Raw genomic sequence first — 24462 nt, 5'->3', positions numbered from 1 at the left:
TATGAAAGTATTCATTGCATCTTTACAAAGCTCTGCTTCCTGTCCTAAGATCAGAGTCTCTGCATTCTTAATCTGTGTGTATGCACACAAATGTGCCTTTGAATCAGTGTCGACTACTGGAGACTGCCTACACAAGTTCCTGCAGTCAACTTGGCAAGTTTTTTTCAGGGTGGTTTGCCATTGCTTCCTTCCTAGGGCTGACAGTGAGTGGCCTAAAGTCACAGACCCTTCAGGAAGAGCACATTTAATTCTCATGGGTGTAAGAATTTGTGCTGCACAGGACTAGAACTCACAGTCTCCCAGTTTCTAGCTGGATGCCTTAACCACCACACGAGACTAAGAGCTCTTTTTAATAATGAGCATAGCATATACATAGCAATACAGCAAACTAGTCTTTATAAGCTCCTCCCTTTGGAATGGATATGGAGTCTCAGTGTCAAAATTAATGCCTGATATCAGTGCATTCTGACCTATTAATCCCAGTGCTGAAGAAATAAGGTTCTTACTTTGATCAGTGTATACATCAGTGTGTGAAGCAGGGGGATGATGTGCTTCTGATGGTTACATCTTTCTGCCTGGAAAAAGCAGACAGTTATGTTAAATGTATTCTAAATATTGAATTATTTTCTAAAGAAGAGAGGCAAAGCTTCCCAAAATAAAATCACAGAAGAGAGGAAGGCAGCCAGCCAGAGCACTGCAGCTGCAATGCTTCTGAAAGAATGCGTAACTACAACTGTAAGGAAATATGAGACGACCTTGTACTTTGCTGTTTAATAACTGGTCTCTTCCTTATTTTGATGCATTCTGATAAAAGGGGGTGAAGGACTGAAACCTATAGGAATGTGTATTTTAAAGGGAAGTTTGAAGGAGCTAGGCGTATATCCCATAACCAAAGGAGAATAAGCTAAGTTGAATAGTATTTGAGAAAACTGGTCCTAGAAAACTACGACAAAAGGTTTTTTAATCATAAACATATGGAACGATTTATAGTTAACACAAGATTTTTTTAAAAAAAAATGATACTATGCCAAGTTGCTCTTAATGTATTATTTTTTCCCCACTGACATTAAATTTTGATTTTTTACAAAAACACTGAAGATTTGCTTTCAGTGGAAACTGTGAGGTGAATGTATATTCAAATGAGCCTGCCAGAATTGTGGGAAAAGAATATTGATATTATCTGTCTCTAGCCAAACTAAAGATTCTTTACTCTCAGGATTAAGGGCTAGGAATGAAAAGGAGCAAAAGCAGAAAGAAGAGACAAATCAAGGAACATTGGTCTCCGGTCAGCTCTGCAGAGATGATGGGAGGTGTGATAAACTGAGATATAGCAATCAGAAAGGAAATAGACCTGCAAATTAGATGTTGATGCTATGAATTCCTGACCTCAAAAGAGTGCAAAATTGCTTTTACACTGGGATTTGGTAAGCAGCATGTCTTGTTTTGCTACTTTAAAGAAAGAAATGGTGAGACTTTAATCTAGAGCAATGGAAACATCCTTTTTTTTAGCCAAGGGATACTTTAAGAAAATAATTTTAGGAAATTTGCACACACAAAGAGGTAGGACCAAAATGATTGTCTCCTTAATTTTTAATTGTGAGATTTTGAAAAGTAAGATAAATTGCTTAGACTGATTTAGGTTAGACCCTTTTGTTATTTCTTTTTAGAATAGTGGATCAGAAAACATTCTGTGGGCTGAATTTGTAACTGAATTTCAGCAGTACAATTTTAGGGGAGTGGCTGCATGTGTTCCCAGTGCAAGAGTTGTTCGCTCCTGTTCTAGCTGACAATAAGTAGCACTGATGATGTTACCTAGTTTGGTAATGAAACATCTGCATAAGAAAACCATCAAGCTCAGATAGCACAAAGGACCCTAGAGAAGATATCCCTATGTGTCAGCTGCAAGAGAAGACAGCATTACTAACATCTCTTTGAGCCTATGATGCCCAAGGTTCCTGACAGAAAGCCAATTTCATTCTTTCTAAATCCAGAAGGACTGACCATTAAACATAGTTTTATATTCATAATCAAGTCTGTCTGGGCTACCAAGATTACCCCCAAGCCTAAATTAAGGTCACTTGCCTATTAACTGGATTGTTTACATTCCATTTTTTCTTCAGGAGATCAAGGCATCTTACATGGGAATCTCAATTTATTTTATTTCAAAAAACCCCACAACCACCTGCTAAGGTAGGTTGGATAACAAGAGAGTGACTGAGTAACAAAAGTCATCCACTGAGGCTCCATGGCTGAAGGTGGACCTGACCTAAATCTCCATGATTCTAATCCAACACATTTACTATTATATCACAGTAGTTCTCATTCTTACTCTTTCAAGTTCTTTCACCAAAATTTTAATCCAGAGGATTCCATTTTGGGGATTCCGGTCCATTTTCTTGTGCAAGGTCCATCTCAGCATCCCTGCGAGATCAAAATCAAAGTATATATTAACATTTCATTTATTAATCCAAGGATACAATATATAAAAGAATGGAATTCATAGGAGAGGGAAGGCTGGATTGTAATATGTTCAGGAAAAGCTGTCCATTCAGGATGCAGGTGTCTTTCAATATGTTTTACAGCTAAGGGCTCATCCATGTGATCATTAACTTTAAGTACAATTAAACATATTAATAATTCTTTCCAGTCCTTAAAACTATTCTATTCGTAGAATAGGAATTTGCTTCCAAGATGTTTTTAGTGTTGCATGAAAAAAAAATCTGAATAAAAACACTTACATTGCCTTTTGTCTATAAAGATTCTCAGTCTTTCAGTCATGGTTGTCCCAATGATGCTTTGCAAAAGGCAACTGGAGTTTCTTTATTTTTTCCTTGAAAATGTTTTGCTTCTCATCTAAGAATTGAAGAAGCTTCTTGGATGAGAAGTGAAACATTTTCAAAAAACAAAACAAAACAAAAAACACCCCAAGAAAGTCCAGATGCCTTTTGAAAAGCACCTTTGGGCCATTACATTGCCTTCATTTAACTTCAGTACATTAAGTTAACCAATACATCATTTGTAATGCTATGGAACAGCAATAACCCTGTCATACAAATGGCCAGATAGCAGTCTAAAGAAAGCTAAGGGAAATGGATATTGACACTGGTTGGAGTCCACCATGATCTGTCATTAAGGTTTTGTTGCAGTTATCTTCACACAACACAACTAATCCAGGCAAATATATCACCTCTGTGAACTGATGTCCAAAGATGAAGAGTGGCTATCTTTATAGAAAGTAGTGAGATTGTTACTTATTGCTTTTTTAACTTTCCTCTGAAAAACCTGGGAAGAAATTCCTCAAGGACCGATTGGAATCAGAAGCATAGTGGACAGAAACTTAACTATTTCCATGTCTTTTTTGGCTATGAGATGAAAATAACAGAGAGAATTCCCTGTTATTCATGTTCACCTTGGAAGTTTTAAATAGAAATATTAAACAAGATACAGAAATTAAAGGGTTGGGGATAAAGGGTGAAACATGTAAATTACAAGCATTTGCTAATTATTTTGGAAGAACCTCTAGAGATGATTCCTAAATTGTGGGGAAAAATAGAACAGTATGGAGAAACAGTGGGATTAAAAATAAATAAAGAAAAAACCAAGGTAATAGTAAAGAATCTTACAGATAAGAAAAAAACAAAAACAAACGAATGTCAGAATCAATAGAGCTACAGATAGTGAAAAAGGTCAAATATTTGGGTATATACTTATCAGCCAAATGCTCAACAATAAAAGAAGACAACTATACAAGGCTATTGAAACAAATAAAATTAGACTTGGAAAAGTGGAAGAATTTGCAATTGTCAATACTTGGAAGAATGGCTACAGTTGAAATGAATATATTGCCGAAGATTTTATTTTTATTCCAAACAAATCCGATAAAACTTGAGAAAAAATTCTTCCAAGATTTAAATTCATTAATTTGGAAGTTTGTTTGGCAAGGAAAGAAAGCTAGAATAAAGATGAAAACATTGCAAGATGCTAAGGTAAATGGAGGTTTTGGGCTACCTGAGTGGGCTTTGTACTATCAAGCATCTGTATTAACATGGGTGAAAGAATGGATAACTCTCAGGAATAAAAGGTTGTTATATTTGGAGGGACACGATTTACAATTAGGGTGGTACGCTTTTTTGAGGTATGGGAAAAATAAAATTCATAAATATTTCCAAAATCACTATATTAGAAAAGCTTTAATAACAGTATGGGAAAAATTAAAACTAAAATATATGTAAAAATTCCAGGGTGGCTATCAATGATGGAAGCTTTTTCAAATCCAAATTTGGTAGACTTTGAACAAATCTGGACATATAGAGATATTCTAAATACTGATGGGACATTAAAATCGAGACAAGAACTGGAAAATCAGGGCATCAACCTGTCGTGGTGGGCACAGCTAAATGCAAAATAGATATGAAAAAGATGTGAAACTGTATGGGTTTTATAAAGAACAAACTGTATTTGATAAGATATTGTTAACCTCTGATGAGAAATTAAGAAAATGTATAATTTTTTGTTAATTTTGGAGATGGAAAGTGAACAAACTAAAGAAACAATGAAAAGATGGGCGAAAATTTTTGGTTATAATATAAACTAGAAAATGGCAAAAATTATGGGAGAGAAATTAGAAATTGACAGTGTCAATTTCGTATAAAGAAAATCTATATAAAATGTTTTATAGATGGCACACTTGCCACCAGCAAGATTAGCAAAAATGTTTAAAAATATGTCAGATAGATGTTGGAAATGTAAACATAACTCAGGCATGTATTATCATATCTGGTGGACATGTGGTAAAGCAAAGGCTTATTGGAAAAAAATACATGCCTGGTTAGAAAAAATGTTGGGAGAACATGTAGAATTTAATCCTGAACTTTTTCTATTAGGTATGATACCAGAAAAGATTAATAAACAAAGTTTATATTTGATTCTACACATCACAACAGCAGCAAGAATAACCTTTGTGCAATACTGGAAAAATGAAAGAATACCAACAGAGGAAGAAGTAATTAAAAAAATATTGGAATGCGCAGACATGGACAGATTAACTATGAGACTGAAAGATAAAGAAGAAACAGAATACTATCAAACCTGGGAGTCATTCTACAAATGGCTAGAGGAAAGAACCAAAGATTAGGATTTGACTATGTATTAGCGCTTTTGAACCCAGACTGCACGCTGGTTGAAAAACTTACATATGTATGTAAGGAAAAAAAACCTAATAAAATCTTTATTAAAAAAAGAAAATAACAGAATTACTTTCCAGAGAAGCCCTGATATTGCTCTACACTTTCATTTCTGGGTGGATGATAAGAGTGGATTAACTCTATGTTAACCATTTGTTCTCTATTCATAGGATACAGCTTACTAGAGAAAGTAATTTGTCCCCAGACAACTCCAAGGCTATTTTAGATTGAACGTTTATTCATGACATGCTTGTAATCCTCTTAAGCATGTTGTGTGAACCTACCCTATGTGGGTTGTTTATTCCTAGCATACATTAAGCCAAACCAATTGGGAATCCACTGGATTTGATCAATGTTCTACCCAGCCATTTGGCAGTTCTCTTTTCTTTAGGCAAAGCTCTGCTATCTCGCTGCCTGAAATATCTCAACTAGAGATAACAGATGGAAATTTCATCTTTACAAAGCATGTTCTTTGACAAGGAGCAATTGCTTCTTTTCTGTAGTTTTACTGGTAATGAAGAATTTAATGGGCAGAGATTTGTCTTCTAGGATCAGATCAATTACTTCATCTTTGAGCAAGTATCTCACCAAGTAAGGTATCCAAAAACAAATTCCAAGTGAATGACATCCTAACATGGAGATTCAAGCTTTCCTTGCTCCAGCTTATGTAGGCAGAATGTGTAGATGATCAAGCTGAGCCTGAGGGAGGAGTCAAATGCATCTTCAGTCTTGAGTTCCTTCACGCCCACAAGAAATCTAAGTCCAGCTGATCTTAAATCCCATTGACTCTTATCTACTACTAATTTGCTTTATTAATTAGTAGATTCTTGAAGAGAGCTTAAGCTTGCAACAGACCTTTATATTCATTTGAACTGCCTGGATTTCCTGATTTCCCATGCTTGACAGAATGGAAGTGTAAGTACACAGCAACCAATCTCTTGGAAGGCTGGCAATCTGGAGTGATCTTACCTCTCTCACTCTGGAAGGCTGGATGATGGCCATCAAGTTCCCGAAGAAGGGCATGCACACTTCGGAGAAAGTCTGACTCAACCTCTTGAAGCAGAAGAGGTAATCAACATGAGGAAAGAGGTTCAGTGATTTCCAATTTTTTAATTTCATACAAACTTACATAAGTTTACATATACATAATCCCTATCAACAAAGGCAAAATCCTGGTAATATATCACTAGTGTTGTTAGCTCCTATCTGAGATGTATGCATTAAGCCAGGGGTGTCAAACTCAATTTCATTGAGGGCCGCATTAGCATTGCGGTTGCCCTCAGGGGGCCAAGTGGGTGTGGCCAGGGTGGGCGTGGCCTACTGGGTGGGCATGGCTCGAGGGCGTATGGCCTACTGGGTGGGCGTGGCCAGCTCTACATCGTTTGCATCAAGGGTGCCTATGGGGGCCTGGGCAGGAGTGGGACAGATCTGAGGGTCTCTGGCAGGAGGAGGGTCTCTGGGCCAGGGCCAAGGCAGTGGGGGCCGTTCCCTCACTGTTTCCAGGATGGCTTCGCGGGCCACATGAAACCACTTCGCGGGCCGGATCCGGCCCCCGGGCCTTGTGTTTGACATGTCTGCATTAAGCTAAGCAGTACCACAGTTATGACTAATACATCAATATTGTAGAACATAGATAAAATCAAAATATCCAGGTTTATTTCTCAGCAGTATTTTCCATACACACTTTCTTTCCTTGGCACTGTTTACAAACAAAACTTGAAGGGTACCATGTGTAAACAATTCAATTAATTAAAAAAATGATATTTTTTATTTAAACAACCCATCAGCAATTACTATCAGCCATGATAGGTTTATACATATTATGTATTGTAAAAAAGAGGACAGAATTAATAGAAAGAGGATAGAAAATTGCAACAATGTTCATTTTTTATAGTAAGTGAGCTTAATCAAGCCTATAGTAGTTTTCTCATGAAGTCTTTAAGTATAAATAATGCTTAATTTCAAGGCATCCTAAGACTCTTTAGGTGCTCCTTGTGTTTAAGCATAGCTAGCTGTTGTGATGGAATCGGCAACTGAGGTTGGGAGTGGAACCAATAGCCTGGCTAGCTTGGAATCTGTGCAAGGGAGGAAGCAACAGAGACCTAACACACACCCCACAAAGGCCTGAAGGGCTATGGTTGTTCTCAAGAGAGTGCTGTTAGCCTGGTGAGATTTTTGTAAACAGGCAAATAGCAATAAAGAAATTTATCTGATCGGCCGACAACGTTGTTCCTTGTACTTGACACTCTCCTATGTTTTCTTTTTTTCTTTTTTTCTCCAACAGGGAAGGATAGCAAAAGAAAACTGGATCCATTTCACCTTTCCTAATTAGAATGTCATGCTCTAATACCAAGCACAGACCTGGGTTTTCCATATCTGGACAGTGTTTAAAGGAGTTGATTGCAAGCTTAATTGTAGCCACGCTTTTTGGAGAGCTAGGTGAACGGAGGTCTCAATTTCACTCAGCATGGCCTCAGTTCCTGTGCAGCTTCTGCAAAATAAGACGATGGTGTAAGGCAGAGGCTGTGGACTGCTCTGTGGAAGAGCAAAGGATGAAATGGTTTGCCTCCCACAGCAGTTCGGTGTTCAGAATAACATCCACACTCACACAAGTGCATGAAATGAGATTTTCTTTCCCTCCTGCTGCTATAGCCCCCCACCCTCACCCAAACTCCTCAGCATTGCAATCCTCCAGTGCTCTTTTTACAAACATATTGAAGGCTGCAGTGATAATTCAGTCCCTCGGGGTTGTCCATTCCTTTGTTAAAAAAATTCACAGGATAAAACTTGAAAGTTATCTTGGTGCAATATAGGTAGTCCTCGAGTTACAAACCACAATTGAGGTCAAAATCTATGTTGCTAAGGGAAACATTTGTTAAGTGAGTTTGCCCCATTTTACGATGTTTCTTAAGTGAATCGTTTGCATTTGTTAAGTTAGTAACACAATTGTTAAGTGAATCTGGATTCCCCATTGACTTGGCTTGTCAGAAGGTCGCAAAAGCTGATCACATGATCCTGGGACACTGCAACCATCATAAATATGAACCACTTGCCAGGCATCTGGATTTTGATCATGTGACCACAGGGATGCTGCAACAGTTGTTAAGTATGAAAAATGGTCATAAGTCATTTATTTTAGTGCTGTTGTAGCTTTGAACTGTCATTAAATGAACTGTTGTAAGTTGAGGACTTCCTGTCTAGTGGCTAGTGTTCTCAGGCCTAAAACAGCCTTCCTGGTCTGTCACCCTCTACATGAGCTGAACTACAATCCTTTTAGTAGCTTTATCATATGACTATAGTAGGAATTTGGAGTCAGTATAGCTGGGCTGCATCAGATTAGAGGAAGGCTGTTTTAGAATGTGCGACATTCCACAACAACCCTAAATATTGTGAGGCCAGCTATCAGTAGCATAAACCATTGCTATTCAGGATGGTGACAGGCAGAACAGAGTTAGCTAAGATGATGAACAGACCTATGTGATGCTTGTCCTGTAATTGTAAATACAGTGCTATAGCTTCCAAGCATAGGAAATTATGTTGAAAGGGCTTCCAAAGTAAGCATAGGAAATGATATTGTGAAGGTCTGGCAGTAGAAAATACAGCATGATAAGATTTTGAATACAACACTCTGAGACTGCCATAGATCAAGAAGGTCTCACTTACCTTAGTATGCTCTTCAGAGCATAAGGAAACTCACGACAGCCAAACAACAACAAGCTCAATCATTTATATTATGGGATCTATATACCCAGCCAGATCTCTAAAATAGGCCATTTAAATCTGCCAATTTCCATCATGTAGAAACATGCCTAAGATAGACTTGCTTTACCTGCCTCACCAGTGTTGATAATACCTGCAAATATTTGAAAGGATTAGAAAGTGGAATGTGTTGTCTCTTCCCTCTTGCCCTGAAACTACAGATCTCTTAAACACGTTTGAAGCCAGTAAAGTCAGGGCAGATATTATCATATCTGTAATCTCTGATAATACATTCAAAGTGATCTCCAGAGTCTCCTGATATGCAAATTTTCTTGTCATAGGCTCTCCCTCTCCCAATTTCATCCTGAAGCTCTTTGGAAAAAGGTACCACCAGCCTGCTAGAAGCCACACGGATTCAGTGGCTTTGTCCACCTGCCATATTTTCCACAGTCCAGTTTTGAGGCAATTATCCAGCACCTTTGGACCAAGAGCTTAATGGTAAAACCAACCTTGTAAAATGCTTTCGTTGTTAGCTATTCCGCAGCCTCATGTCACCTGGCCTCCCCAGAGCTTACAGGCTGGGCTACACTATGGAATTCATGCATTCATGCTTGAGAATGAACCCAGTGAGCCCAAGCAATGATAACCGCATCAGTTTCTCCTCAGCTGCAAAACAAGAAGTGCCACCACAAAAATCTTTTGAAATGTGGGTGGATTCATACCAGTGGTTGTTCCAAAATGTGCTAAAACTTTCCTCATAAATATCAATATGCACATATACATACTTACAAGAATTCAAGTGACAAGATGTGGGCTCAAAAATTTCTAGAGAAGTAACTGGTGAAACAAAATCAATATAAACTCTCAGGATATTTTTGAGACATTAGGATTCAGAGATTCATATAATGAATGCATAAAACAGGGATAGGCATGTAGCGATCCCAAGTCTTCAAGACTGGTATTCCCTCCAAGCTCCTTTAGATGTTGCTATCGAAGCACAATTTTTAATGTGACAAAAATAATAATCAAAATCAGTAACTACATTTGTTAAATTTTAAATTAGTCACATTTAGATGTTGTTCAGGGCTCATTGTATGCTCTGGCATACAACTCAATAGCCAATTTCCCTACCTCCATATTGTACATTTATGGTACTTCCACTGTCCTGGGTTTTTTTTTAAATAACTGGGTTATTAAAGTATTGTGTGGCTACAAAAAGTTAGCGGTTTGCAAACAAAGATGTGGGATAATGTGCCACATTATTCTTTTAGTCTTCCCAAGTAATTCACTCATTATTCATCTTAAGTACCAAACAATTTTCAGCTGTTTACAAAACCACATATAAGAGTTGATTCCCATCAGAAAAAAATCAGGAGACTTACGTAGTTAATAAGCTGCAAGTTTCATTGATATTGGGTGTGTGTCAGGACCCACCCCAAACCACGTCTTAGGAAGACAAAAACTCTTGGAGTCAGTTCTAGTCCAAAAGGAATCTTTACTAGGACATGCTTGGTTGTGGGAATACAAGACAGGACTTAGTATTGTTTTACAAATTGAAATTTTATAAAGGGTACCCGGTTCAACCCCCCTTCCCTCAACCCCATTTGGTCAGCCCCCATCCTTCTACTTCGTGTCATCCCTTTCGTGGGGGAAAAAAAGGAACTTCAAATCTTTATGGTTATTGCCTTCTTCCTCTCCAGAATTAAAAGAAAACACAAGCCAGATACCTTCTTCTCTAACCCTCCCTTTTGATCCCCCCAGTTCAAAAGGTTTCCTTGGTCTTTGAAATAACCTAAGGCAGGCTGAATCCACATATGCTCCTCCTTCCTCGGGAGATGGTGGAATCCATATGGGGGGGGATAATGCTTTAAACATACATTTATGAATGTGATATAAATGGATTCTGACATGTGTGTGTGTGTGGAATCTACCATTTTGCCAGACACCAGGAAAGCAGTGAGAAAAAACAAATAAGATATTTCCACCCCAAAGTACTTTGAGGTATATTGGGAAATGGTGGGAAATGATGGGAAATAGTTCAGGTGTTCTAATTCTTCCTAAAGACTCTGTGAGAGTGAAGGAAACCCTTTCAGTTCTAGGCAAATACTTTATAAAGTTTACAACATGCATCTCACTTGATCAAGCGTCTCTTACCTAGATGGGACTGCAACTATCTGGCATGCTTGCAGCACTATGGGTGGTGGGACTTATGACCACAATTGGTAATCCTCGATTTATGACCACAGTTGAGCCCATAATTTCCATTACTAAGCAAGACAGTCGCTAAGTGAATTTTGCCTCATTTGCCTCTTGCCTCACTCTTTCTTTATAGTTGTGAAGTGAATCACTGCAGTTGTTAAGTTAGTGATGCAGTTGTTAAGTGAATCTGGTTTCCCCCATGGACTTTGCTTGTCAGAATGTTGCAAATATGGTCTCACGACCCCAGGACCCGGCAACCATCATAAATACATTGTCAGTTGCCAAGTATCTGAATTCTGATCATGTGACCACAGGGAAGCTGCAGTGGTTGTAAATGTGAAAAATGGTCAAAAGTCACTTTTTTCAGTGCCACTGTAACTTCGAACGGTCACTAAGCAAATGGCTTAAATCAAGGACTACCTGTATTTCAAGCCATTCAGGGGATGCCAAGTTTGGAAACTGCATTAAGCAGCCTCTACTTAGGATGCCTGCCATTGGATAGCAATTGAGAGGAAGAATTACTGGCCTTTTGCACAACATGCTTAACTGGGTCACGGAGATACCCGTTTAAACCCAGTTTATTGACCCTGCAAATGTATCCAAAAGAGATAAGACCAAGGCTAGAATAGGCTTATTCGGGATAAGAGTAACACTTCCCTAGTGAACTAATTCCCTCCATTTTGTGGAAACAACCTGCTAAATGATGAAAATGGGCACTCTTTTTTTGGCTGCTGGGGGTGTGGAGGTGTCAACCCCCCTGAAACCCTATGGAGGGGATCAGAAAGGACAAAAACAGTTTGAGTGGTTGCTGTATTGGTGCTGGAAGTTAATTTTCCATGCAGAAAAGGGGAGGGGTAAATGACGGCCTTCCAGCGGCCTTGGTACAAGCTAGGAGGTCTAAAAACATGGCACTGTTCAACTGTGCCACTGCCCCAGAATAATATGCTGCTAACAAACAAACCTTTCTTCTCTCATGAAGGTGAAGCAATACAGCACTTTCTTTAAACCTTTATTAGAGACTTAAATCCTTACCTCGCTGGGAATTACTGTATACACAATGCTACAGAAGTCATTACTGCATTAGATTTTCAAAACCAAAATGTGGCCTAATAAATTTCAATCCATATAACATTTTAATCATCAAAAATATAATTGAACTGATCACGCTGGATGTTTTGCAAAATGTGTCTGATCATGTGTCCATTCAAAATACAACACTAGTGATTTTTTTTTTTTGGAGGACTAAAAGTTTCCTTTCTCATCATGGGTGGGCCTAATTTCAGAAACAGCTCTAACCATTTCCGGTTTTCTATTTTAGGACCCCAGTCACGGCAAAAGTTGTTGCAGACAAACTTCCTCTTTACACCTTTTGTCAGGGCCATCAGTGACTGCTGAAGCTACAAACAGCCTCGAAACTCCCATAACTCTTAAGGAAGCAATTCCACAAACAGAAGTTGGCTAAACCTCGAAATTTAGCAACAGCAAACAATGAAGTATTTCCCTGCATTTCCTGAGGATCTGGAAGACAATTCTTAGATATTAACTTTAGCCACACACTTAGTTTGTAGAACATGCACAGCTGTGTGTAAGTCGTTGAGACTTCTTTTAAGATAAGGCAACTGTTCTGAGCCCCATATTTGGAGGGTGGAGATACCTTAAAGTAAGGTATCAGAATGTCCAATCAGCAGATTGCCTTTCATTCAAGGCAATCAAAAGAAACATTACCTTTGTTTATTCTTATACAACTGAGTAATGTAGCAAAATAAAAAGTACATGCGCCTCTGCCAGTTTTAGGACAAAATTAAATCCAAGCAAATTTTGCAATTGCTCTAATCTGAGGGACTTATCTTGCAAACACTTGGTGGTTTCCTTGATCTCTAAGTCTGCTGTTTCTCATTGACATTCTTGAAAAGTAATATGCCAATCTCTTTATTATTTATGTATGAAGCAGCCTTCTTGAATCTCAGGAAACCTGACTTTGCATGTGGTCCTAAGCACACTCTCTTCGAAGTTCCGTTGAATAAGTATGTTTAAAACTGAATGCTGGATGTTTGCCAAAATTGGTTATGTCAATAATAAGACATAGAAGGCAATTTCAATTACCTGACTTTTTATTCTTTATCCCCCTAGAAGTAATTGATGTATTATTTTGGGATTTATCATCACATTGGCTAGGGGGTAATAGGATTCATACTTGAAAACATCTGTAGGGTGTCAGACTAACAAGTGTCATCTAGCTATCTATGACTAGTAAAATGATGCCAATCATAAAGTACCAGTATGTACTTTATATTAAAAAGCCATATTTATAAACATACATCCACAAATGGATATGTTCATTGCATGTGCAATGAGAAACCCTCATTATTCAAATATATTAACACAACAGCATTGTGTTGATGTCCTAATAAGCCTCTGATTTGCAGATATAATTTCTTTAGTTTCACTGTGACATATTAAGCTACCTTTAACTAAAAAGTAGCAGAGTGAGCACCTGTTACTCGTCCCAGCTTCTGCCCACCTAGCAGTTCGAAAGCATGTAAAAAATGCAAGTAGAAAAATAGGGACCACTCCTGTGGGAAGGTAACAGCGTTCCGTGCGCCTTTGGCGTCTAGTCATGCCGGCCACATGACCACAGAGACATCCTCAGACAAGCGCTGGCTCTTCGGCTTTGAAACGGAGATGAGCACCGGCCCCTAGAGTCGGAAATGACTAGCACGCATGTGCGGGGGAACCTTTACCTTTACCTTTAACTAAAAAGACTGTGGTTACATAAAAGTTAGGACTTATAGTTTCAAGGATGGATGGTTGAGGCCAAACTAAGGCAAGCTCCTGATATTGATATATGGAGAAATGGGCTGGTTTTTCTAGTGGCTAGAATAAATGTATAGAATAAGGTAAAGTTTGTTCTGGATTGAAAATATGCTCAGAAATCTAAGCAGTTGTTACAGAAAGTGTATGCTTTTGTAAAAGTTGCTTTTAAAAAATCTACAACTTTCTGCTTTTTCTCCTTCTACTTTATCACTGTAGAAGATTTTAGAATTTACAAGGTTGTTAATTATGTTAGTCTGTGCAACAAAAAACACAAGAAGCTTTATAGCACCAGTAAGAATTAGCAAATATATTAGCCCATAAAGTTTTCCTACATAAAAGGAAAAGTTTTCAAAGAACCCTTTGAAACTAGCTGTATAAAATGTATTTTGCTACTTTATCAAATATTTTGAAACCTACTAGCATCTATTATCTGAATAGGCACAGTATTCAAAAGTCAAGGTCCCTTGAATCTAGCTTGATTCGTGGTGACTACATGGACATTTCCACATAGTTAGAGAGTGATGTAAGATCCACAGACCATTAGAGCAATAAAATAAATTAAGTAAAATAAAAAGTAAATTGTTTCACTATTCATCTCTACAATTTCACAAAACTTTAATTAGTCAGGTAGCTTTTGCAGCTTTTAGTTTTCTGGAATTTTTATAGTTTATACCTTACCATATTTTAATTCTATAGTCATTGCCCTCACAGACTCTTAATTTATTAATTTTGCAGCCTCTGCACTTATGGTGGTCAAAGACAGTATGCTGCAAAGTAAAGGAACAGTTCCCCCAATCCATTTTATTTCAGTGTGTTGAGTGGGATCCTACTGCTAACTGAGTAGACTACATTTTCTATACAATTCTAATTTTAGCTTGGGTCTTCCCTTTCCTTTTAAAGAGGTTGGGAAAACTTGCAAAATGTATTGCTATATTCGGATTTAGCTTGGGGAGACCCAGGAGGAGCCAGGGCCTCACTTGAAAGACTGTACTACACTGCTGTAAAGCTCAGATATAAGCATTTCAGGGCAGGAGCTAATTTAATCCCTCATTGGCATGTACAGGGCATATTGAAGAAGAGCAGGTGGGGAGATGAGAAAGAAGTGGGTAGGAACAACACATTATTTGGCTTCTTTGGCTTAATTAAGCTTCAACATTAATTTAAATGAAGTAATTGCATTTAAAAACCTCATTTGTTTTAACTCAACAATATTTGTGTAATGCTTTAGGGACCACAGGTAATCCTGAAAACTCAGAAATTATACCCTTTCTGCAAAGCTTAATATGATAACTTTAGAAACAAATAAAAAAAATGTCAGCCGGGCTTGGCTCAGGAATTATATTTTTCTGTTCAGTGGTTAATTGGCTTTGTTGCCTATTTTAATCTTAGGCTGCAACCTTTTACTCTCTATAGAGTAAAATGATGCATCCAAGGAGAAAAGTGGCATATTGCAGAACAGAAAAAGAGCAGGTACATTGTTGGCTGGAACCAGAAACTGGAAGCAGAATTCCATGCATATTTTATCATATGGAAAGTCTATTAGTTTCAGTGGAACTTATTCCTAGGTAAACATGTAGTGACTTGTAAAAGAAAGAATGTGGCAATGATTCCGAGAAGTGGCTGAAAGCTGGGAAAAGAGACTATGATCCCATATATAATGAAAAATAGGTTGATTCTGATACTATTAAAAGATATGGTCTTTCCCCATATATCAGGTGTTTTGTGAGTTATAGTTTTAGCCAGAAGGATATGCACATCAGTTCCTAAACATGAACGATCCTTTGGAGAATTTCTCCAACTTATCACATTTAATTAGATGAGATGAGGGCTTCCAGAAAGCATTTAGCATCTCTGATACCATTTTCAGTGACATTTTCAGAATATCAGCTGAAAAGATAATACAGTAGGAAATGCGACATATTGCCGAATCTGTTCATAAAATGAAGCAGCACATCCAAACACCTGTTAAAGTAGTTCTGCCTCCAAAACTTTATACAAAAGTGATCATGTCTAACATTAATTGGGGTAGCAATGGAGACAAGGTCTCAACTCATTTCTCCCAAGTCCTGACTCAGGATTTGCTCAATTCACTGAGTAATAAACTACAGTAATGAAAAGGGCTGGGTTCTTACAAGTTGCTAACAAATGAACTATTATTAAGAAAGCCATACACAATTTGCTATGTGACCTAATTAAACGTGTTTTTTGCACCTAGCTGTAGTACGAAAACACTTGTCATTCTGTGTGGCTAGCACTCAAATCAACTGATCCATCAAGATCACCAAAAACATAAGAATGAATGCAAAGTTAAGAAAAACGGAAACCATATCTTGTACTCCTGCCTTTCCTCCAGCTGATGAACAGGATTTGAGAACCAACACTTTTGGTGAAGTGTTCATGAAGCCTGAAATTAGATGGGGAAGAAATTCCCACAGCTTCCAAGAGACTCGTTGCATTGGTGCTCACATCAATATTAATCATTTAGAAACATCAAAGGCTGATAGACCGCAATATTTTTCATGCAGAAGTTCCAAATTCAACTCCTTGAACATTTCTAAGTAGGGAGAAGGAAAATTATATAAAATTTTGATGAACACCAGCCACACCAGTAAAGCTAAATGAAGCAATTTCTGGTCTCAGTGCAGGGAAGCTTCAACATGCAAACTGGGCACCACATTTCAAACACCACAAACAGGGTTGCGGTACCACCTCCAACATAAGGGTCTCCGGTGGTTCCAGTTCACACATTCACCCAGGAAGAATCAGTGCTTGGCTAATCACACGTTTCTTTGAGGAGGCTCTTTGGGTGTTCTCTAAATAGCCTTCAACTGAGAGGAGGAGCAGCTGCCATGTGCCCCCCCCCCGAGGCTGCAGGAGGGCACCCATCCAGCTAAATGCTCTGAGGGGCAAAGCTCCTGTAACACAAGCTAGCAATTGCGCAAAGAAACCGACAAGCCGCCTCCCAAAAGTAATGGCAGCCATCCTCGGCACCTCTGTTCCAGTTTTTCCTGTCCCAGGGTGGAGGGGGGGAATCTGGAAACAAGGGCGAAGTGTTTCTGCCAGGAATCTGAACGGGCAAGTCAAAATTAACCCGCTCCTGCCAGGCGCACCGAGGGGAGCACCGCTGGCTCCCCTTTGCAGGGATATTGAGCCTTGGTGGAGCAGTGGGCTAATGCCTCCTTAAGTAACACCAGCTGCCTGCAATTAGTGCAGGTTCGCATCCCACCAGGCTCAAGGTTGACTCAGCCTTCCATCCTTCCGAGGTAGGTAAAATGAGGACCCAGATTATTGTTGGGGGCAATTAAGCTGACTTTGTAATAATGCCGCTTGGGGGGTGTGTGAAAGCCCTAATAAGCAGGCATATACATAGAATGAAGGCTACTGCTAAGCATGCAAGCCGCCCTGAGAAGGGCGGGATATAAATGGAATTAAAATAAATAAAAAAAATAAAAATAGCCCCGAGTCGATTGGGGGGGGGAAACAAAAACACCTGTTGCTGAGCACCGGGCCTTCCAGTTCTGCTGGCCCCTGGTTTCCTGGGATCGAGTCTGCCGCGCTGCCTTTCTCCCTTCCCGCCTTCCCAGTTGCCGGAGGGACAATTTTCCCTGCACGGGACCACTGGCTCACGTCGTCCCTCAGCAGACGGAAGCAGCGATATCCGGCCGAGAGAGCGCGGTTCTTCTTTCCCTCACCCTCCACCACTTCCCCCCCCCCAAAACTGCAACTTTTGTCCCTCGCCACACAAAACTTTCCTGCTCCGGATCTGGCCAAAAACACCCGTCGTCCCTCTCCCCCCCCCCGCCCCGTCTTCCATCGGATCAAACAACAAGGCGGAGAGCTAAGAGAGATTTTGGAGAGACCCGTTCCTAGTCGCTCCAAAGCTTTCTAACGGGGAAGTTTTAACCAGAATTGGTGTTCCTTCGGAAATCTTAACGACGAGCCCCCCCTCCTCCCCTCAAACGCCTCCTTTACTGGATTCTCCTGTTTATTGCTGCGCCTCTCCGGGGGGGGGGGTATTAACGTCCCGCCTTCTGCGCCTCGTCCTTTTCTCCCGTCAACCTGAGGAAAGCGACCGGCCGCCGCGGGCTCCCAGGAGGCGCGAGAAAAGCGGGCTCCCGAGAGAGAGAGAGGCGGCCGTTACCTTTATTAGGGCGAGAAAAGCGGGGCTAGTCTCGAAAGCCTCCCGTGACCGGTCCCCGCCTGAACTCGCGAAGGGCCCTTGGAGCAAAGGGGCCATCGGGGGCCTCGCTAAGGGGCCGTCTTCGTCCGCGCGCCGGCCCGCTCGCGCGCGCCGTCTCGGTTTTTGGCTCGGCCGCTCAGGAAGCGTTTTGGCGGGTTTGGCTCGCTCCCTCGAAGTTCTCTCCGCGGCCGGCCGCTCACCTCCGGCCCCAGGGCGGCTCAGCCGAAGCCTCCCCAAAAATAAAGATCCTCGCCGCCCTGCGGGAGGACAGACGCACTTCCTTTCCTGTCCGAAGGTTGCTTCGCTCGGCTCCTGGCTTTGCCACTCCGCTCGCTCGCCCGCCCGCCCGCCCGTCTGTCTTTTTTTTTTTTTCGGCGCCGAGGAATAGCTGAGCTCAGCTGGGCGGCAGCGGGAGTTGACTGAACGGCAACGTTGACGCCTCCCGGCAGGGAGAACCCAACCGAGAGTTACCGGAGAAGCCTCCGGAAGGCTTGGACCAGGGGTCTTCAAACTTGGCCCTTTTATGACTTGTGGACTTCAACTCCCAGAATTCCTCAGCCAGCAAAGCTGGCTGAGGAATTCTGGGAGTTGAAGTCCACAAGTCATAAAAGGGCCAAGTTTGAAGACCCCTGGCTTGGACGGTGCCTCGCTGGCTCCACCGAGAGGGGTTTTCGCCCACGGCCACGGGGGACAGCTCTGTCCACGTGAGCTTGCAAGAGGTCAGGCAGGTGTTTGTCCTCTCCTTTGGTGCCCGGCGGCGGCGGCGGCATTTGCAAGCCTCTCTCCGCAGCTTCGCCTTTCCACGAGTAAAAAGCCTCTCAACAAGCCCCCCCCCCCTCCCGGCCTGGCTCTCCCTCCTCTCCTACCTTGGTTCATTCTTTGCCGGGTTTTCCCCTCCAGATGTTGATTGGGTAGAAGACGTGTTTATATTACCCAATGCAGGTAGTCCTCGTCTTACGATCACAATGGAGCTCCAGAGTCCTGTTGCTGAGCGAGACACTTGTTAAGTGAGGTTTGCCCCATTTTACGAACTTTCTTGCCACGGCTGTTAAGTGAGTCACTGCAGTTGTTAAGTTAGTTTACAGGTTGTAAACTAAGTAAATCTGGCTTCCCCCATTGACTTTGCTTGTCGGAAGGTCGCAAAAGGGGATCACATCACCCCGGGACATTGTAACCGTCATAAGTACGAGTCAGTTGCCAAGCATCTGAAATTTGATCACATGACCGTGCAGAGGCGGCATTGGTCGTTAGTGTGAGAAATGGTCATAAGTCACTAAATGAACTGTTGTAAGTTGAGGACTACCGCTCTGAAGCGGAGAAGGTCCTCACCGTGACCTCTCTTGAAATTAAGCCCCAGACTCATCAGTTAATTGGCTGGGAATGATGGGGGTTGAAATCCAACACATCCAGGGGTTTCAGTTTGGGAAGGCTGCCTTCTAATATATATAAAATATAAATACACAAGAGATGTAATACAGTATTTCTTTCACATTGCACTCCAAAGGTCTTGGACTTGGATTTAAATAATTCATATTTAAACTCAATAAATGTAGCCACTGCATTTGCAGCTCTCCAGATGCCACTCTTTTATTGACTATGAAGGCTACTCCATTTCTTCTGAGGGATTCTTGCCCGCAGTAGTATACCTGATGGTCATCTGAATTAAATTCACCCATTCCTGTCCATTTTAGTTCGCTGATACCTAAGATGTCAATGTTCAGTCTTGTCATCTCTTGTTTGACCACGTCCAGCTTTCCTTGATTCATGGATCTTACATTCCAGGTTCCTATGGAGAAAAAATCTTTACAGCATCGGACTTTCCTTTCACTACCAGACATATCCACAGCTGAGCGTCCTTTCGGCTTTGGCCCAGTCGCTTCATTCTTTCTGGCGCTACTAGTACTAGCCCTCTGCTCTTCCCCAGTAGCATATTGGACGCCTTCCGACCTGAGGGGCTCATCTTCCAGCGTCATATCGTTTTGCCTTTTGGTACTGTCCATAGGGTTTTCATGGCAAAGATACTGGAGTGGGTTGCCATTTCCTTCTCCAGTGGATCACGTTTTGTCAGAACTCTCTGCTATGACCTGTCCGTCTTGGGTGGCCCTGCACGGCATAGCTCATAGCTTCATTGAATTACGCAAGCCCCTTCGCCACGACAAGGCAGTAATCCATGAAGGGGTAGGAAAAGCAATACTGGGATACAATCCTCAAAATGACAGAATGATCTCAGTTCGAATCCAAGGCAAACCATTCAATATCACAGTAGTCCAAGTCTATGCCCCAACCACCGGTGCTGAAGAGGATGAAATTGACCGGTTCTATGAAGCCCTACAGCACCTTATAGAACTAACACCAAAAAATGATGTCCTTATCATCATGGGGGATTGGAATGCTAAAGTAGGAAGCCAAAAGATAACCGGAATAACAGGCAAGTTTGGCCTTGGAGTACAAAATGAAGCAGGGCACAGGCTGATAGAATTTTGTCAAGAGAATACGATGGTCATAGCAAACACCCTTTTCCAACAACCCAAGAGACGGCTCTACACATGGACATCACCAGACGGTCAACACAGAAATCAGATTGACTATGTACTCTGCAGCCAAAGATGGAGAAGCTCTATACAGTCAATAAAAACAAGACCAGGAGCTGACTGTGGCTCAGACCATGAGCTTCTTGTTGCAAAGTTTAAGCTTAAACTGAAGAAAGTAGGGAAAAGCACTAGGCCAGTCAGGTATGAATTAAATCATATCCCTGTTGAATATACAGTAGAGGTGACAAATAGATTTAAGGAATTAGATCTGATAGACAGGGTGCCTGAAGAACTATGGACAGAGGTTCGCAACATTGTACAAGAGGTAGCAACCAAAACCATCCCAAAGAAAAAGAAATGCAAGAAAGCAAAATGGCTGTCTGAGGAAGCTTTGCAAATAGCTGAGGAAAGGAGGGAAGCAAAAGGCAAGGGAGAAAAAGAAAGATACGCCCAATTGAATGCAGAATTCCAGAGAATAGCTAGAAGAGATAAGAATGACTTCTTAAATGAACAGTGCAAAGAAATAGAAGAAAACAATAGAATAGGGAGGACCAGAGATCTTTTCAAGAAAATTGGAGAGATGAAGGGAACGTTCAATGCAAAAATGGGCATGATAAAGGACCAAAATGGCAGGGACCTAACAGAGGCAGAAGAGATTAAGAAGAGGTGGCAAAATTACACAGAAGAACTATACAAGAATGAGCTTAACGTCCCTGATAATCACAATGAGGTGGTCACTGACCTCGAGCCAGACATCCTAGAATGTGAAGTGAAGTGGGCCTTAGAAAAGCTGAGCAACAACAAAGCTAGTGGAGGTGACAGTATTCCAGCTGAGCTATTCAAAATCTTAAAAGACGATGCAGTAAAAGTGCTACACTCAATTTGCCAGCAAATTTGGAAAACTCAACAGTGGCCACAGGATTGGAAAAGATCAGTTTACATTCCAATTCCAAAAAAAGGCAATGCCAAAGAATGTTCAAACTATCGCACCATTGCACTCATTTCTCATGCTAGCAAAGTCATGCTTAAAATCCTACAAGCTAGACTTCAGCAGTATGTGGATCGAGAACTACCAGAAGTACAGGCAGGATTTCGAAGAGGCAGAGGAACTAGAGATCAAATTGCCAACATACGCTGGATCATGGAGAAAGCTAGAGAGTTCCAGAAAAACATCTACTTCTGCTTCATTGACTATGCTAAAGCCTTTGATTGTGTGGATCTGGACACTGGACACGGAACCACTGATTGGTTCAAAATTGGGAAAGGAGTCCGGCAAGGCTGTATACTGTCGCCTTGCCTATTTAACTTATATGCAGAGCACATCATGAGAAAGGCAGGGCTAGATGAATCAAAAGTTGGAATTAAGATTGCTGGAAGAAATATCAACAACCTAAGATATGCAGATGATACCACTCTAATGGCAGAAAGTGAAGAGGAACTGAAGAGTCTCTTGTTGCGAGTGAAGAAGGAGAGTGCAAAAGTTGGGTTGAAACTAAACATTAAGAAAACTAAGATCATGGCATCCGGCCCTCTTAATTCCTGGCAAATAGATGGGGAAGAAATGGAGGTAGTGACAGATTTTATTTTCCTGGGCTCCAAGATCACTGCAGATGGGGACTGTAGTCAAGAAATTAAAAGACGCTTGCTCCTAGGGAGGAAAGCCATGGCAAATCTAGACAGCACACTAAAAAGCAGAGACATCACCCTGTCAACAAAAGTGCGTATAGTCAAGGCTATGGTCTTCCCAGTTGCAATGTATGGCAGTGAAAGTTGGACCATAAGAAAGGCTGAGCGCAAAAGAATTGAGGCCTTTGAACTCTGGTGCTGGAGAAGACTCCTGCGAGTCCCTTGGACTGCAAGGCGATCAAACCGGTCAGTCCTAGAGGAGATCAACCCTGACTGCTCTTTAGAAGGCCAGATCCTGAAGCTAAAACTCAAATACTTTGGCCACCTAATGAGGAGGAAGGACTCACTGGAGAAGAGCCTAATGCTGGGAAAGATTGAGGGCAATAGAAGAAGGGGACGACAGAGAATGAGGTGGCTGGATGGAGTCACTGAAGCAGTAGGCGTGAGCTTAACTGGACTCCAGAAGATGGTAGAGGACAGGAAGGCCTGGAGGAACATTGTCCATAGGGTCGCGATGGGTCGGACACGACTTCGCAACTAACAACAACAACAAGATGCCACTGCTTAAGATAGGATCTGCACATGCCCATTCTGTTGGATGCGGTAGCCTGGGAACTTCCAACCCCAATCGTTCCCTTCCCAGGGTGGGCAAGACTGGCATAGTGACTAAACCGAGACATAGCCCCAACTCTGCTATGGAATAAATTAGGTCACTACAATGAAAACGTCTCAGCCTTCATAATGTTGTTATGAGGATAAACGAGAGGAATTACATAACATGAGCTGCTCTAAGGAAGAATGGGGATACAGTATTTTTAAAGCCCAACAAGAATTCACTGAATAGGCTTTCTGTAAGTCTCTGCGCTAACCTTTGGCATACTCAGTGAAGCTGTTCCAGCTGTCAAACTCCAGCTGCCACAGCAGGCATTGAGTGCGAGAAAGCCAGTCGCATGCTTCAGGAGTTTTGGCCGCAACTGTTGTTTTGCTCCTTGAAGGCTCACTCTGCTCCAGGCTTTTGTCCAAGTAAGACTTTGTATCAGTTCTTTCTGATGTCCAGACTCATTCCAGATCAGATGTTTGCTCAAAAATCTAACCCAGCATTAATCTGATTCAGCAGTGTTTCAGGTACAGCACTCTTCTGCAGAAAAAATGATCTTGCGTTTTTTAATAAAAGGTCTTACTCAAAAAGAGGTTTGCCAGAATTTTTCTTGACTTTTTGCCACCATAGACATAAAAGGGCTGACCTCCTATAATGTCTATATCACAGTAAGTTCCGATGTTTACAAGAGGTGCTTTCCTGCAGACACAGAGCAGGAAGCCTTTCAAGAGGATGCTTCTTTCAGGGCCATGAGGCTAGATTGCTTTATCTGATCAGAACTGCTAAACAAATAACATGGAGATAATTTGGCTGGATTTTAAAACCAAAGCTAAAGGGTTTCTACCTTCACAAAGAAGCCGACTTTGTTTGAAAGAGCATCTTAGGATTTTTGCAATCTGGTATACGCAGTTTCATTCATAACACACTCCAGTTACCGTAGATACTTTTCTGTGCCTACAAGTTACTATCCCTAGGCTATTTCTCCTAGATCCATGTTGTCTAAGAGCTGGGTAACTCCCAAATATGTGGATTTCAGATGTCGAGAATCATAATAAAGCAGCTTCTGTGGAAACATGGCATTATTTTGTCTGGTTTAATATTCACTAGCCTGCCTTTTGAGAACCTTTCATCACTTCTATGGCTTCAGTACAAAATGACTAAGAGTGGAAAAAAACTAATTTGTCAATATGCCTTGTATCACAGAAGCCTATACGCAGTGTCCTAACAGGTTAATTAGAGTTTTTTCTTAGATTTGTATTTTTGTTAGTTTTTAGTCCTCAAATGTATGGTGGACGATTAAAAATGCAGATCATGTCACCCACTAATCCACCAACAAGGGAAATGTAAAATCGTTGATTTATACCTGATAAAGTGCTACATTTTTCCTCTTTAGGTCTTGGAGCCATACAATTAATCACAGGTTGGGCCCCTTAATTTTTGGAGCCAGATGTTTGAATTGGAATTTTTTTTCTAATATATCTAGAAAACTTAAAGCTTTATTATACTGATTATATTTGTAAGCAGCAGACATCCCCCTTTGTAATAAATTGGATTTCTGTCATTTCTAATATTGCATTTGTCTTTCTGAGAAATCTTAGCTTACAAATGATCAAGGGAAGATCCATGTCTGAA

General features: G+C 40.9%; 1 protein-coding gene across 5 annotated transcripts in view; it reads right to left on the bottom strand.

Moving 5' to 3' along the window:
* PIK3R6 (phosphoinositide-3-kinase regulatory subunit 6) overlaps window positions 1-18466 on the bottom strand; it is a 36838-nt gene extending 18372 nt beyond the window's left edge. The window contains exons 1-6 of one of the 5 annotated variants that reach the window (XM_081318590.1): window positions 18037-18466; window positions 9672-9719; window positions 7545-7674; window positions 6153-6236; window positions 2330-2421; window positions 507-575 (exon numbers count right to left, since the gene is read on the bottom strand). In XM_081318590.1, coding sequence (XP_081174716.1) covers window positions 507-575; window positions 2330-2421; window positions 6153-6236; window positions 7545-7557 — 258 coding nt within the window. In that variant the 5' untranslated portion in view covers window positions 7558-7674; window positions 9672-9719; window positions 18037-18466. Of the gene's footprint in view, window positions 1-506; window positions 576-2329; window positions 2422-6152; window positions 6237-7544; window positions 7675-9671; window positions 9720-17385; window positions 17581-18036 lie in introns of those variants that run through there. The other 4 variants (XM_081318586.1, XM_081318589.1, XM_081318588.1 and 1 more) reach the window with 4 other exon arrangements.
* Between the last annotated feature and the right edge of the window lie 5996 nt (window positions 18467-24462).

Source organism: Vipera berus, assembly GCF_964194415.1.
Source record: "Vipera berus genome assembly, chromosome: 2".
Classification (NCBI taxonomy): Eukaryota; Metazoa; Chordata; class Lepidosauria; order Squamata; family Viperidae; genus Vipera; species Vipera berus.
Note: the sequence above shows the minus strand (reverse complement) of the source record. Positions and strands in the feature narration are given on the sequence as shown.